General features: G+C 47.8%; 1 protein-coding gene across 1 annotated transcript in view; it reads left to right on the forward strand.

The window, feature by feature from the left end:
- Positions 1-16,556, forward strand: part of ZFHX3 (zinc finger homeobox 3) — a 193,994-nt gene that overhangs the window by 93,109 nt on the left and 84,329 nt on the right. Inside the window, exon 4 of the mRNA XM_021703235.2 lies at positions 7,176-7,407. Coding sequence (XP_021558910.2) covers positions 7,176-7,407 — 232 coding nt within the window. The remainder of the gene's footprint in view (positions 1-7,175; positions 7,408-16,556) is intronic.

Here is a 16,556-nt window from a genome sequence, read left to right on the forward strand (position 1 = left end):
GCGCTAAATGTCGTGAACGGGCACAGCACCCACTTACACCTTCCTTGTTTCATCTCACAATGTGGGGAGTTAGTAAACTAACTCTGGACTCTCATCTTCCCATTCCTCCTCACTGGAAGTGCTGAGGATGGTTATAGTTCTTGCCCAGAGGGCAGAAGCTGGGGCCCCTGGCAGGCTGTGGTTTATAATTTCCCCTCCAGAGGCCTGATGTAAGAGTGGCCACCTCCATCCGGGACCTCCATTTTATGGACTGGGGTGCCCTTCCACCTGCCCTTGGCTGGATGCACTTCACATGCACCTCAACAGGTGTCTTGGGGTTCCTTCTGCATGCCCGCTGTGGGGCTTCTTCTCTGCTCAGCAGGAGGCGGCTGGTAGCCCCTAGGGTAGCCCATTTGCTCGGAGGGGTGCCTGAGAGCTGCTTTGCCCCATGCATCACAGAGGTTCACTTGCCCGAGAAGTGGAGCTGCGTTGTGTGCATGGGAAAGTGTGAGGGGGTAGTGAGGGTGTGTTTATAGTAACAGGTGTTCCTCCCCTGAGGAAGCTTCATTATTAGTCCTGTGTGTTTTCACTTGTGAATGTGTGTGTGTGAGTGTACTTTGTCCATTTCTACTTTAAAGGGAAGGCTTTGACAAAACCTAATCAATATTTTGCATTCCATGCATGAAGAACCAGATGTTAGAAGTTTCCATCACTGGGGAGGAGGAAGGAGCGGGGCCCCACCCGATTTACAGAAATCAATGTTCTCTGACAGAAGTTGGTTAGTTTTCCTGGGAAACAAGTAACAGGAACACATTTTTTTGATTTTCACGATGAATTATTTTCTAACAAGAGCCCCCTTTTCCTCCCTTTGACTTCCAGTTGTTGGCCAGGGTGAACGAGCGCAACATATTAATGGGGTCGAATCCTACAAAGTAACGCGGGCTGGCTTCTTTTCTCTCCTTTCTTTTTAAATTATTAATTTGCTTTTTGCTCTTGGATTTACGTGCCAGGCTCATCATCGGAGGTGCTTCTTATTACAGTGAGGGCTTTTCCTCTCTGAGCTCTCTCCTCCCCCACCCCCAACATGCCAGACCCAGAAGGGAAGATGGGGGGCATTAGATGTTTCCATGTCCAGGGCACGGGAGCATCACCTTGCAGCTAAATCCAGATGGGACAAGCATTTTAAAAGAGCTCCAGCCAGATCAGAAAGAGGTTCAGGAAGGGGTCCCTGAGCAATACGAGTGAGTCCACACTCCCTTGTTTTCAGTATAAAGTACTGGCCACCAGTGTGTGTGAGTCAAGTTCCAAGTTGCTCACGGTGAGGACAGTCTGTTACCTGCCACACGGAGGTAATTTGGAGAAGTTGGAGATGGTTGGGCTCTTCTCCTTCCATGAATGAGTCAAACTGGATACTTATTTCCTTCTTAGAGGTCAGTGTACTTCTTTGAGTCTTCAGAAAGTAAATCATATTGCCCAGTGTGGAAGTCTCTCTCTTTGGAAAGGACCGTATGTTTGCAGTTCATATACCCCAGTGTTTTGCGAGCACTTTTTAAACCAGCCGGTGACATTGAGGAAAATCACAGGAACCCTTAGGCAGGTTCAAGGGGTCATAGGTCCCTGGCCCCAGTGAGTTGGGGTAGACCTCAATTGCCACCATTCTTTAGCTAAGTCGATTTTTCTTTCTTGATTTATTAGTTGGTCGTGCGTCTTCATCATTACGAGTTTGTGGATAGAGGGCAGTTTTTCTTGAGTAAGCCCATGATTTTCACGGGTCCAGCTGGTATAGTCTCAAAAGGTTATTCAAGCCAAAGGGATGCCCTCCTCACATCCCCTTGGCATGTCCTCCAAGTCATCAGTGTCACGGTCTTAATCATCTGCAGGTTAAGGCCCTGGGGTAGGGCGTGTTCTGTGTGTGTGTGTGTGTGTGTGTGTTAGCGCAGTGTGGGATGGGTTGCGGCACTTAGAAGGGAATCAGAACCAAACCTTGCCCACTGGGCATAGCAGCCGGTTTTCTTGGGGTCCATGTGAACCAAATCGTGCACGCCAGACAGCACACTCGGGCACAGTTGAAGTCGTTGCTTTGTTTCCTTTTTCAAGCCGTACACCCAGCCTGATCGACGTAAGCAGCTAAGAGTCTTGAATGCAGAGTTAAGAGAAGTGGAAAAAGGAAAGTAAAACCTGGGTCCCCCTCCCCAAGAATGGGAGGGCTCTGCAGTAGACGGGGAGAGGGCTGGGGAGTTGAGGATTTGTGTGGGAGAAAAATGTCCTGCGCGGCGAGAAGAGCAAGAACTCTGAAAGGAGGCAGCTCCTTTATTGAGTGTTCCACTGGGACTTGTGCCTTGGTGGATTCTTCATATATTACAGTGAATTTAATTAAATACATTGGGATCCCAATTGAGGGTATTCTAATTAGCTGGGTCAGGAACAAATTAGACTCTCTCCTTCTCCAGATGAAAATATCTACTCTCTTCTGCAGGGCAGGCATGTCCTTGGCTGACTGGCTTGCCCTGGTGGAGCCCTCACTGGCCTCTCCAGCCCCAGCGCCTCCCGCTGCTTCTGATGAGACAGGTTCCCCGGGTGGAATCCTGGGGATAGAGCCAGTGCCACTTGGGAGGGAGAGGGCATCTGGCCAGCAGGTCGGGGCGTTGACCAGCTCAAGACCTGGGAAGTGACCACATGGTGTGGAGAAGGTCACAGAGGGCAGGACCCTAACTGCTAGCTTTGGGTCCCTGTTTGCTCCAGGCTGGACAGCTTGAGAGGTACTGAGTGAGAACTTACAAAATTTGGTTAAGAACAGGATCTTTGACACGCAGGTAGACTCAGGTTGTGAGCCTAATTTTGGGTTGGGGTGTAACCTTTATAAGCAGGTGTTTCCTGACAACCAAAAAATGGTTTATTCTGGATTTTTTTTTCCTTTTTTTTTTTTTTTTTAATGTGTTAAAGAATGAGCTTGGAGTTCAAAAGCCAGCTTGGAATTTTGAATTGAGCTTTTGTGCAAGCCTCTAAGAGAAGACACTAAATATTCCCTAGACCAGGATCAGAGGAGGAGGCCTTGGCTCTGTTCACCTCGTTTCCTCGCTTCCTTCCTTTGTAGCGTGTGTCCATTTCCCTTCCAAAATGGCTCTCAAATGGCAGACAGAAGAACTCCTCGTGGCATAAGAGATTGCCACTGGCCATCATGAGTGCGAGTGTAGAATGGTTTTGGAACGTTTTCATCCTACTATTTTTAAATCAGGAGTTCCCCAGTATGATGTTCATCACAATTCAGGATTTATATAGTTCTATTACCCAAGAGCCCATGGATTTAAGGACAAAAGACTTTTGACATCTCAACTCCCATCCAACTCTTTTTTGGCCATGTTATCCTCTCTTCTGGCTCAGAGATTGGAAACTCCAGCCATTTGGAAAGGAACCTTCATATCCATATTAAAATTTTATGTTTAAGATCCAGTGTCTTATTGCAAGGAAATCCTGTCTCACAGGAAGGTAATGGGAATTTGGGGGTGTAAAGCTCTAGTGATTCCTGTTCTGATTTCATAGTTGATAATATTACCGAAATCCTTTGATAATACTTATTGCTTTGGATTCCATGGCTGTTTTCTCTGTTATCTTGTATTTCATCAGTTGTTGTTGAAACTCTTAATAAATGTAATTCTTTTGGTTTCAGTGACCCAACACAATGGTATACATTTCCTTGTATGGGCTCTTGTAAAGTTTCCTGCTCCTTAATCCCAAGCCAAACCCTCGCTCCCAGGAATATCTTAGTCCACTTTCTGGCTTTTTTGGGGGGCACTTTGTGGAGAGGTCGGGGAGAATGAACATGGGCAAGCTCATCCTTTTCCTTTACATCTAGCCCACTAGACCCTCCTCCTCCCCAGGCTTGCAGCCTCAGGAAAATAGGGCTTTGGTGCATTCCACCCTCCCAAAATCCTCTGCAAGGAGCGTTGTCTCAGACCAGGCAAACAGAGGATAAACTGTTAAAAAAAAAAAAAAACCCGCTCAAATTTATTTCAAGAAAAGTAGCTTTTTTTTAAATTATGTTAATCACCATACATTACATCATTAGTTTTTGATGTAGTGTTCCATGATTCATTGTTTGTGCATAACACCCCATGCTCCATGCAGTATGTGCCCTCTTTAATACCCATCACCAGGCTAACCCATCCCCCCACCCCCTCCCCTCTAGAACCCTCAGTTTGTTTTTCAGAGGCCATAGTCTCTCATGGTTCGTCTCCCCCTCCGATTCCCCCCCTTCATTCTTCCCCTCCTGCTATCTTCTTCTTTTTGTTTTTTGTTTTTATTTTTTAACATATAATGTATTATTTGTTTCAGAGGTACAGATCTGTGATTCAACAGTCTCACACAATTCACAGCGCTCCCCATAGCACATACCGCCCCAATGTCCATCACCCAGCCACCCCATCCCTCCCACCCCCCACCACTCCAGCAACCCTCAGTTTGTTTCCTGAGATCAAGAATTCCTCATATCAGTGAGGTCATATGATACATGTCTTTCTCTGTTTGACTTATTTCACTCAACATAACACCCTCCAGTTCCATCCACGTCGCTGCAAATGGCAAGATCTCATTCCTTTTGATGGCTGCATAATATTCCATTGTGTATATATACCACATCTTCTTTATCCATTCATCTGTCGATGGGCATCTTGGCTCTTTCCACAGTTTGGCTGTTGTGGACATTGCTGCTATAAACACCGGGGTGCACGTGCTCCTTCGGAAAAGTAGCTTTTTATTATCAGTCATTATAGTTGCCTTACCAGTTAACATTGAGCTCGCTGGTTCTTCAGACCCCTTCTGGTTGTGAAATTCTTTTGGGGTGGCTGTTCCTGGCTGGGGTGTCACGTTGTTGCAAAGCTCTGCTCCTGAGTGTGTCACATCGCCTGTTTGGGGCTAAAGAAGGGATTGTTGTCTGTTGGTAACTGTGAAGCCCTTCACAGTTTTACCTATACCTTGGCCTCAGAGCAAGAGTTATTATGGATTGGTTTAGCCAGTTTCCATGATGGAGAACCTGGGCCTCCTCCCTCCCCTCCCCCACAGTGATTTATCTGCGACATTGGTGCATTCATATTTCCTCTTGCACTAAGGCTCAAACGTGCTTCTAGAATTTTCATACTTTTCCAGTGAACAAAATATACACCCATGAGCACCTGAGCCGCAGAGCTTTGTCATTTGATAGGAAGTGCTGGTAGGGCCTCTCTGTTTTTTTTTTTTTTTTTTTAAGATTTTATTTTATTTATTTGACAGAGAGAGAGAGAGAGACAGCTAGAGAGGGAACACAAGCAGGGGGAGTGGGAGAGGGAGAAGCAGGCTCCCGGCCGAGCAGAGAGCCCGATGCGGAGCTCGATCCCAGGACCCTGGGATCATGACCTGAGACGAAGGCAGACGCTTAACGACTGAGCCACCCAGGTGCCCCGTCTCTCTGGTATTTTTTTTTTTTTTTTAAAGATTTTTATTTATTTATTTGAGAGAGAGAGAATGAGAGAGAGCAAGCACATGAGAGGGGGGAGGGTCAGAGGGAGAAGCAGACTCCCCGCCGAGCAGGGAGCCCGATGCGGGACTCGATCCAGGGACTCCAGGATCATGACCTGAGCCGAAGGCAGTCGCTTAACCAACTGAGCCACCCAGGCGCCCTCTCTGGTATTTTTAATATTGGATGGAGTGCAGGGCATTCTAACTGCTCTGCCTTCTCAGGGTCTCAAATTGTAATCTGGATAAGAAGGCTGTCCAAGCAGGATGAGCAACAGTTTTCATGACGTGGGCCCTCAGTGGGACAAGCACAGGTCAGAAAGGAGAGGAACAACACAAATTATTTCCAAGGCATCTGTGCAGGTCCTTGGACCGGGCTCTGGGGTCTGGGGATGTGAGTGCAGAGAAAGCGGGTAATAACGTAAGCACATAAAACACATGATCTGAGTTTCCTCCTCCAAAAGGATTCTGGGGGATGGGAGACCTTGGTTCTAGTTCTCTCTCTGTCTCCCACTAACTGGCTGGGTTACCTTGGATCATTGACTTAAGTTTTCTGGAATTGTTTCCCCTGCTTTATGTGCAGCCAATGGAAAAATTCCCTCTTCTCCTAAAATGGGTCATTTGTAATGAAGGACATATCCTTTCTATACCAGGAGCATGTCACTTCCCCAGCGGTTAGTGAAAAGGGCCCATAGCTTTCATCGTATTCTGAGGCACAAAAAGTTTGTGGGTTTTGTCCTTGGATAATCTGAGTCTTCTCCTACACACGGAAGTCTGGGGTCCACTAACTGTTTCCATGACGTCTCCTGTCCTTGCACCCCTCACTTTAATCCTGTGTGTGCCTGTTTTCTGCCAGCTTTGGGGCCTCCTTGTTCTGGAATCAGTACTGTACCTACACAAACACAAGAGAGGGTGTAATTTTGACCATCTGATGCACTACGCCAAATGACCTTCAGATGTTGACAGGGAACCAGTCTGGAGAAGTTTATTTTTCTGTCTTTTTTTAATCCAAAGGAAAATCTAATTTTAGTTTCTCCTCATAGACTGTGGTTCTAAGTATAAAAACTTGACCTGTCATTCCTGTGAAAAAGCCAGACGGCAGCTTTGGCTTTGTGTTAGTGACCTGGGATTCGGTACAGGGAGGGTGACCCTTTGGTGGTCACCTAAAGCAGGGTTTGGCTAACTTTTTCGGCAAAGGGCTAGGTAGTAATAGTTGAGGCTTTGTAGGACATGCTGTCTCTGTTGCAGCGACTCAAACGCTGGTGCTTTGAAAGCAGAGACTACGCAGATGCACGGAGGTGGCTGTGTTCGGTTAAAACTTCATTTACAAAAATAGGCAGCAGGTTGGATTTGGCCCGTGAGCCACTATTTGCCAGCCCTCATCTAAATAAAGCAGGACGCTCTGGAGGGTGAGAGGGGGAACCTTTGATTATCGTGCCAGGAAGACCCGGGTGGCATGGGGAGGGTCCGATCCGTCAGCAGCAGCCCTGTGAAAAGCCACAGGGGCGGAGGGGGACCCTGGGGGGACATGGGCACGAGAGTCCGCCGGCTGCTGGTCCTTGGAGGGAGGTACACTGGCGGAAACGGACCCACCCCTCCGAGGAGTCTCAGCACGGGGCTGCGGCCGGTGCGGGGCGGGCGCGTGGCGGTGGCGGTGGCGGGCTCCGAGGGGCTTACCCACGGCGTGTCCCTCTCTTCTGCCCTCACAGCACCTGCAGCAGCACGAGAGCGGAGTGGAGGGCGAGAGCTGCTACTACCACTGCGTCCTGTGCAACTACTCCACCAAGGCCAAGCTCAACCTCATCCAGCATGTGCGCTCCATGAAGCACCAGCGCAGCGAGAGCCTGCGCAAGCTGCAGCGGCTGCAGAAGGGCCTTCCGGAGGAGGACGAGGACCTGGGGCAGATCTTCACCATCCGCAGGTGCCCCTCCACCGAGCCGGGTGAGTGGTCTCGCGGGCCCGGGAGGCCCGGGGTGGGGGTAGCCTGTGGCTGGCTGCTACTGGTTCTCGTGTCCGTCCCCGACCTCACAGGGGACCCTTGTGTTCCGGAGGGAACATGGCGAGCATTCTTGCCCTTTTTTTTTTTTTTTAAACCAAAGGAACTCAGCACCGCTTTTCTTCAGGTGTCACGGGCTGCTGCCCAGGGAGCAGGACACCTGGAGATGTTTTGTCCCCTGTCCCCCAGTTCCTCTGGTTCTAGACTCCACATTCAGTGTGTTGCTTCAGAGGGACATAAAGCAAATGCTAAATGATGTCAGTCTCGGTGGTGAGAATGGGCGGTTTGTGGCCCCAAGTCCGGCGTGGAAGATTGAACTTCAGAGAGGATCCCATACGGCCAGTGCTTGCTGTAAACATGTTCACCGGGTTCGAGGGTGGGCTCTGTGAGTCATGGCCCCGTGCCTCCTGCTTGTCCGCAAAGAGTCGGGGCCTTCTGGGGGGACCTCTCCACTTTCTGCCCCCGTTCCTGTCCTGTCCTCCTACTGCAGGTGCCTCGTTCCAGTCCACGCCTCAGCTTACCATAGCCTGTCTCCCCCCATCATCAGACCACCCTTGAGAGTTCACCATTGACCTTGGATTTACCCAATCCAGTAGCTACCTGCTAGGCCGCCTTCTTTTCTTTCTGTGGTCTCTGGAAGTCTTGCCCAGTCCCGTCCCGCAGCTCCCTTCCCTGGGCTCCCAGCCTGTGTTTCTCTCTTGTCCTCCTGCTTTTCATGAGCATCCTTCCATGCCCGTCCCTGACTTGTGGTCCGCAGTCTGCCCCACATGCTGGCGTCAGCCGGGCATTAGGCCCTGGCCTTTGGCTCCCGGCCTTTTAAAGCTTCCATCTCCTGGCGTTACCAGATGCCATCACGTAGCTCCCTGGATTTCTCGTTGGTGCCACGACATAGACTCTGAGCTCACCACTGTCCCCTCCAGACTTACTCTCCTGGTGGCACGCTATTACCCCGGCTGGCCACACTGGAGACTCAGGGCTTTCCTCCATCCGCCATCACCCGCTGCACCCTTTGCCACCGAGCTGTAGTGGCCCAGTGGGATTTTTAATCTTAATTTTACCAAATTTCACATTTTTATAGTTTCTAAAGGCAACAAGTTATAGAAACGTAATGAAAAAATGGCATGACCCTCCTTCTCCCACATCCCCGTGCCCAGAGCAATAGCTTTCAACTTCCACTTGTTTCTTTTGCTACTCTTGTTATTTCCATATTTCTCAATGTGCTTCTACTACCGTTTCATTTTTTTGTTGTTGTTTTAGACATTCCCTGTTGGCTTTCTACTCTGAAAGATGAGGATTTCACTAGTACACCATTCTACAAATCACACACTCCTCCTCACACACACCCCACCCACAGACTAACACACAGACACCCCAAACTCCATACACACACATACACACACACACCATCCCTCCACCCCCTACACCACACTCCCCAGCCCCCCTGCATACCCAGTCTTCCCCTCCCTCCGTCTTCCATGATGATTAAATAATAATTTGGGGTTATATTAATATTCAGTGTTTTCGTTATTCTGACTCTATAAATATTAATCACAGCTGAGCCATGTAGAGTTTTATAATTTCATTTACCTTCTTGTACAACTTTTTATTTTCCCTGGTTTTCTAGGTACCTATGATTAATTCATGGCTAGCCCTCTGCCAGAGTAGACATTTCCTAATCTCTGAAGGCCCTGCCAGATCACTTGCTCTCTCAGCTTCGTTCTTCCCTGGAGGTGTCCCTCCTGAGCCCCTGCAGACCCCTGTGCCCCTGCCCTGCCCCCATCCCCCAGCTGCTCCTTCGCTCTTTTTTTTTTCCAAGTAAATGAAATGACCGGATATCCGGAAGTGGGAGACTGGTGTCCTCCCTGCTGGAGTAGCTGAGGTTTATTATCACCATGGGAAGGCGAGTCCTCCTGGCAGGCTGGGTGAACCATTTCTTTGGGAACCAGGATCATTTCTTGGGTACCAGGATAATTTTCGTCACCTCTGGGTCACTGCAAAACTGTCCTTTCCCGTTTGATTTTCAAATGCCCCTTCTGGTTAAAGTTCACATGTCGTAATCTCTGGGGCTTCTGGTTGGTGTGTGTGCACATCTCTCCATGTGTGCGCGCTCAGGAGCGGGGGATGAGACCGGCGCCCACAGACCCATCTGTCCCCTTGTGCCATCTGGCTGTGGGGGTCCCCGTCCTCCACATTTTGGCCTCTGTGTGATCCTGCCATTCCCATTATTTTGCTGTAAAGTCATTTTATAGGATTCTCCTTCCTCCACCCATAAATGCAGACCTATTTATTTCAGGGTTGGGTTTTTCGTTGTTGTTGTTTTTAAATTTTTCTTCTTCTTTTTCTTTTTTCTTTCTTTTTTTTTTTGCCAGCTCTGCACACGTCATTGTTTTAATCTTCTGTTAAAAGCTGGTCCCTTTCACCCTTCAATTCTTTCTTTCACTCTACTCAGAATTTCCTTTTTATTAATGAGGTGCCCCAAACTAAATAGTGTACAGCTGCCATTTCACCCGGGGTCTATGGACTGGAACAAACAGTTCCCTGTTTTATAATGTAATACTTCTATTTATGCAGTCCGCTCTGGAATTGCTTTCTTACACCATTGCCTTCTGGGTTTCTCTCGTTTAATGCGTATTAGGAGTTATTTTTCCCCCTGAAGTGTATGAGCAACTTTAGTCTAGATGATAGACTTCTTTTCTGTATTTCAAAATCCTTTTGTATTGTCTTTGGCCTGAAGTCATGTTTTTGCTCTCCACCCTCCTCCCTCCCCACCCTGCGCCCTCCTCCCACTCGCGCTCGGGCTACGTCCGTACTCCTCAATCATGACAAAAGGACAAATTATTAGGTAATATTCACATTGACATTAAAAGTAACTGGGTGCCCTTTCAGAAACCCCTTTATGACAACTCATCTTAAAATATATCCTCCCTCCCCCCGGGGATTGGCTTTTAACTTCTTGAAAGAATGTTTTTTAAGAAAAGGGACATTGTGGACTTCACAGAATGAAGACACCGAAGGTCATCAACTTCAAATTTATCAACAGAGACTTGATCCTATATTCCCGGTTTTCTCTTCTCTCACGTAAGGGTCAGGACATTAATCTTCAGTGGGAAACGTCATTCGTGTAGTGTAAGGAAGCCTCGGGGAGTCTTTGAGCACCTTTTGGGGACTCTGCTTGTTCTGACTGTGAGCTGCACGTAACTGGTGTGCTGTCTAGAGTTTTCTCTGCTGGCCTCCTGTCAACATCTCGTTAAAGGACGGTGGTCTTTCTTCCCTCCTCTCCTCCTCTGCTGTCCATGTACCAGAAAGTTTTACAGCAGAAATCCCTTTCTTTTCTTCTCTGAGCTCAGTCTCCTGTCCCCTTCTGCAGGTACCCAGACTTCCCTTGCTGCGGCTGGTGGAGAGAACACTAGAAGAGTTTCTTCCTGATGGTGGACAAACATAGCCTTTCAAATTTTACCTGTTCCCTTAAGTCAGTATGTTTTCCAGTCAGTCCAGCTTACTGCATAGTCTGCCAACGCAGGTGAATTTGGAAGTATGGAGAAGGAAACACTGGAACGTGTTTCCCTCACCTCTTTGTGGTCGTGGTCAGGGTTCACCCCTGTCACCGATCACGTAACCCCCAGAGAGGCGTCATGGCCAGACATAAACCATCTAGGTCCTGCCCTGCACCAGAGGGCCAAGTCTCGGTTGTTGGAGGTGCGCTAATAATTAGGCTACTGTCCCCTACGTGGTCCTGCTTGGGCTCAAGCTTTACCCTTACGTCAGTGGGCGAGCCACGTCCTGTATCATATCATCTTTAACCCAGTGTGACAGTTTTGTGGTTATGCTTGCCACTCTCACCCCCACACTAGAAAGGCAGGCAGACAGACAGGCAGACACACAGTGGGCCTTCCCATTTAAAAAATGACTTGGAAATACACAGCTCAGAGCAAAGGGAGTAACTTAAACAGATGAGGTCTCCCCCCACCTCCCAGTCTCCCCTGGCCTGGTTGTGTGGTTGTTGACTTGAGTGTATGTTCTGCAAGACCACGTAGTGTCTGGACTTTGTTGCGATTTGGTCTCGTTTCATCCGCACAACCAGGTAGAGGTTAGAGAAGGCCTGTTGTTAGGTGCTGACACACTGGGTTATGTCTCTCAGTTCCTGTCACTGGCTGTTTACTTCCCCTTAGTTGACCAGAAGCTCTTGAAAGATGGAAAGCTCTCATAGGTGGGTCATGTGTAGGATCAGCTTCCCTGTTTGCTTATTAAAAAGGCATTTCTGGCTCCCGGGTGAAACTGTAGTTAATTTCACTCTATCAGTGCCCCAAGCTTCGAGGAGACAAGAGGCCCTTTGTGCTCCTGCTGTCCCCCTGCCTTCTTCTCCTCCTCCTCTTCCTTTTTTTTCTGTCTCACCCTTGCCTTCACTACTTTTTCCTTCACATAGTCCTAGATCTCCAAACTTTGCCCACATATAATTGAATGGTTCTTGATCGCGTGCCAACTGTGTACAAGACTGTGTGTGAGTTGGGGGACGCTGCTGACGTCTCCTCTCATCTCTCCATGTGGATTCCCTGGTCGAGACGCCAGCCCAGGCATTCGAGGCGATCAGATGATGACTCAGCTTACAGAGGACACAACTGTTTGTAGTCTAAGAGAATACTTTGTTTGGGGCGGAAGCTGGCATCCCCCTTTACTGACCCATCTTTGGCGCTCAAGGTCGTGAATTCCCGGGGTCGGGAGGCAGGGGCCGGCCAAGTGATGACGGGGATCTGGTGACAACCCGTACTGAAACTCACTGGCTTCCCTTGATGGACTATTTTTTCAAATCAACTTTCGGGAAGGTTTGCTGAACTCCTACAGCTTAAGAGAGTAAGAAAATGTTCTCTCTTCAACTTTCTCATTTTGTTCTGTTTTTATTTTTCAAAATTGGCATAAGGCTGCCCTTCATACTAAGTATGAAGTATGTCTTTTTTTTTTATAAGTAGCTAAATTATATGCAATTTTAGTGTAATTTTCCCCATAACACTGATATATGTTATGGCCAGTTCCGTAATTCTGAAGCATTGTTTTTGTGAAACCAAACAGCAACGTTCTTTCTTTTTTCCTTTCTACTGTGTCTTGTTGGTGGGACTTGGGGAAGGCATAGGGACAACATATTTCTAACTAAAGACATTGCATGTAAAAGCACATCAAACACATTGGCGTGAGTGAAATTTAAAGCACTTACGGAGGGGTGGAGAAAATGTGACTTTATCTGTCTTAAATATATTCCCTGATAAAGACTGTATGGACAATAGGGTTGTAAACTCCAGTGTGCTTTTGGGAGAGATGCTTTACAACACACGGATAAAGAGAGATCATGAGGGATCAGCACGGAAGAGAGTATGATATCGTTAAAGGAAAATATGGAGTGTATGGAATTATGTGATTTGGTTCTGTTCGTTTGATTACTTCGCTTCTCTTTTTGAAAAGTATTTTTCTTAAAGCTTTGAAAGCTTTAAAATAACCGAAAGTTTGTAATTGGGGTCTCTGGCTGCTCCGGGGATGGGATCTACTTCTCTGGAGTCTGATAGAGCGTCAGGCACATGGCAAGAGCTCACGTATCCATGGTGCTTGTAGATAAAGACACCAGCACAGTTACTCACAGTATACCGAGGAGTAAGTCTTGGTTGTCTTTTGTTCATGGAGATAGTTTGCTGTTTGTCCCTGGAAAGCATCCGTACTTTGATTACTGTCTGATTCTCTTGCATTTTGCATCTACATGGAGAGGACAGGAGTAGTTCTTAGGGTGTACACTGTCTTGTTTTTCTGTTGGAACAGAGTTCCTGATTTGCCTTAATTAGTCCTCTAACAATCTACAAAGGTCAGCGCCAATTGCCTCTTCATTTACATTTGTAATTGTGATGGCTTCTGATTACATATTCCTTGTCTCAGTCCTTCCTCTAAGTATATGCTAGTGTGTCCTTCCCTCTCCTTCCCCCCGTACCCCTCCCCCCCACCCGCCAGACCAGTGTGGAAGCCAGGGATCTGACTCTTCAGACAAGAAACCTTTGTGGTGACGGCCCAGCCTGCTCTCGAACCTCAGCGTCTGTTACGGAAAGGCATCTTCGAGAGGCTGTTGCTTCTGAGTTAGGAATATAATGAAGCCAGAGTCAGGGAAATTACGTTGATACCAGGCAAGAAATCTGAGAGCCATTATCTAGGAGCCTTCTTGAACTGGGTAATTAAGGGCAATTAAACTTTTCTGTTTGCTCTCTGCAAAATAAGCTAATGATCTGGTCTGTTGGAAGGTGGACACGTGCAAAGCACAGTTTCACTGCTCTCCTGTGCTCCTGGTCTGGAAGGGTCTCTCTAAAGAGGATGGGACATCATCATAGTAGTCGCCTGGGCGGTGGGTCCAGAGCCTCCAACCTCCCGTGTCATCTATTTCTTCTCTGTCTTCTCCAGGAGACACTAACATCCACACCAAGACTTGACCTTTTTAGAAATTATTCAAAACCTGTTCTAGATCTGCCATTCACTAGTTGATTTGTTTTCATGGAATGATCAAAGTTGCTAGGGATTTGTTTATTTGTCTTATTTCAGTATAAAACACTGGAGCATACATTGCCCTGTACAGCGGGCTTGCCCATATGGCTACACACTGCTGGGCCAGTTAGCCTTGCTCTTTGTCAGTGGCTCTCAGTTGTCCTCCATCCTGTCCTCTTGGGTAGGTAGTCGTGTGTGCCCTCACGGCCACCCAGTGTGACCCACTCTGAGAGGTAGCAACATCATGGCCGCTGCCTTCTAGGGAGGCTGCTACTAAGGGGCACTGCAAAAAAAAAAAAAAAAGAAAAAAAAAAGGCACCTGCTGGTGGTTATTGGAATTAGGAGAGATGTACGTGTGTGTGTGTGTGTGTGTGTGTGTGTTTTGAGGGTCAGCATTGGGTGGTGCCCTGTTGAAGGGCATGCCTGAGCGCCCCCAAAACACAGGAACCCCCAGGGAGACTTAGAATGACATATCACACCAAGTGTTACTTTAGTGAAACCTTTATGCCAGCTCACCTCTGCAAAGGGGGGGGTATCCAAGGAATTTGAAAGTGTGCACCTTGACCTTGAGAACATGGATGGCTAGCCAGTGAGTGGGTGTTTTTGCTGCGTTGGGGGCTGGAGTTCTGTGCCTCGATTTAATTTGAGGAGGGGGGCCTTGTGATGACCACTGTCTCAGGAAACAGCCCCGTCATGTGTGCAGATCCCTCATCCCAGCGCCTGCACTTAATAACTCTTGTGTTGCCCAAATGTATTTTTCAAGAGAAATAATGACTTGTATTTGTCTTGCCTTTAGAAATGTGCAAAGAATCCATTTCTTGGGCTACTTAGGTTCTATATTAAACTTGTTCCTGACCTTGGTTGGGGGCCAGGGAGGAAACTAGAACATGCATCCCTTTGCTTACAGAAATAGCTCAAAGGCTTCTCAGACTTAGAGATGTTAAGGAACCCCCTTCAAACTGTGACCCAATTATGAGAATTATAGCCACATATGATTTTTTTTTTTTTAAACATCGACTAGAAGTGAAAAGTTTTCTGTCCTTCCAAATCAGTGTAAGCACTGCCCATAGTTCCCTGATTGTTGGGTCCCTGGGTCCCTCGAGAGCAGCAAGGGAACTTCTCCAGATACGTTGCCTGCCTGTCCAGTATGGCAGCAATGGCCACATGGGGCTGTTTAGGCTTAAATCAATTAAAGTCAAATGAAAATTTAAAATTCAGTTTCTCTGTCATACTAGCCAGATTTCAGGTGCGTAATGTGACACGTGGCTTATGGCTACCTTGGTGGACAGTACAGATTTATAGAATAATTGAGAAAGTTCTTTTGGGCAGTGCTGGGAACCTCCCTGGGATCCCTCAGATTTCGGGCAGGCCCAGGCTGGCTTTGAGCTGCATTTTCTAAAATGTTCTTTGGCTTCCATTTTAAAGAACATGGTGCCCACCCCCTATCTGCTTTCTGCCAGGCTGAGTGGGCATATTTTTTATTGCTTTCCCATCTTTCTCTCTGCTTCCTTTTCTCCGTATGAGAGCAGTACACTTTAGAGAGCCGTGTAAGCCTCTCAGCAGTGCTGAGGGAGTTTGATCGGGCTTTCTAAAGATGCGTCTTTCAGAGTGCATGTTGAAGGGCTTTTTATAGTCCGTACCTCAAGACTATCTTGAGATCTTTGGTGTATATGTTAACAAAAGGAGCTATTGATTGCTTTTAAAAGATCCTTGACCTTTGCTTCAATTAGAATATTAAAAATTGGACAGTGTATGATTTTTCTTGGAACAGACCCGTTGTTTGAACTTAAAATTTTATCCCAAACTGTCGTCTTCTCATGAAGTCGGAAAAAAAAGAACCTGTGCTCTTTTCTTCCACTGTTTTGAGTGGTTTAAAGTCCTGAGCTTAGGACAGAGTTTTTCCTTCTGGACCGCCTTAGTTTGCTTGGGGCTGCCGCAACAAAATACCATGGACAGAGTGGCTTAACTAAGAGAAATTTGTTTTCTTGACGTTCGGAGGCCGGAAGTCCAAAGTCCAGTTATTGGCAGGTTTGGTTTCCCCCGAGGCCTCTGTCCTTGGCTTGTAGGCAGCCGCCTCCTGTTCTCACGTGGCCTTTCCTCTGCGTTCCTCTCCCTGGCGTCTGTGTGTCTTATAAGGACACCAGTCAGACTGGTTCAGGGTCCACCTGAACAGCCTCATTTGACTTGATCACCGTTTCAAAGGCCCTCTCTCCAAAGACACTCACATCTGAGCAACTGAAGGGTTAGGGCTTCAACATAGGAATTTGGGGGGGAACACAATTCAGTCTGTAACTTGGGCTTTCTGAGGACATCCGAGGCCTGTTTCATGTTCCTTTTTCCATGGTCTTCTTGGATGTGGAGGGAGGGTGGGAGTGGTGGTGGACGTGGGGGTCAAGGGAAGTCGAGGAGACGCAGGACGTCAGTCCCTCCCAGCGCCCCCACAGCTTCCAGCCTCCATCTTCATTGAGGCCCCCGGCCTGTGAGGAAGCAGAGCCAGCTCCTCGGAAGGGGACACCAGAGGGAGGCAGAAGTGCTCGAGGAAACTTGTCAGGTCTGGGGAGGGGTCACAGCACCATGCCCACTGAGC

The sequence above is a fragment of the Neomonachus schauinslandi genome, chromosome 16, assembly GCF_002201575.2.
Source record: "Neomonachus schauinslandi chromosome 16, ASM220157v2, whole genome shotgun sequence".
In the NCBI taxonomy this organism is placed as follows: Eukaryota; Metazoa; Chordata; class Mammalia; order Carnivora; family Phocidae; genus Neomonachus; species Neomonachus schauinslandi.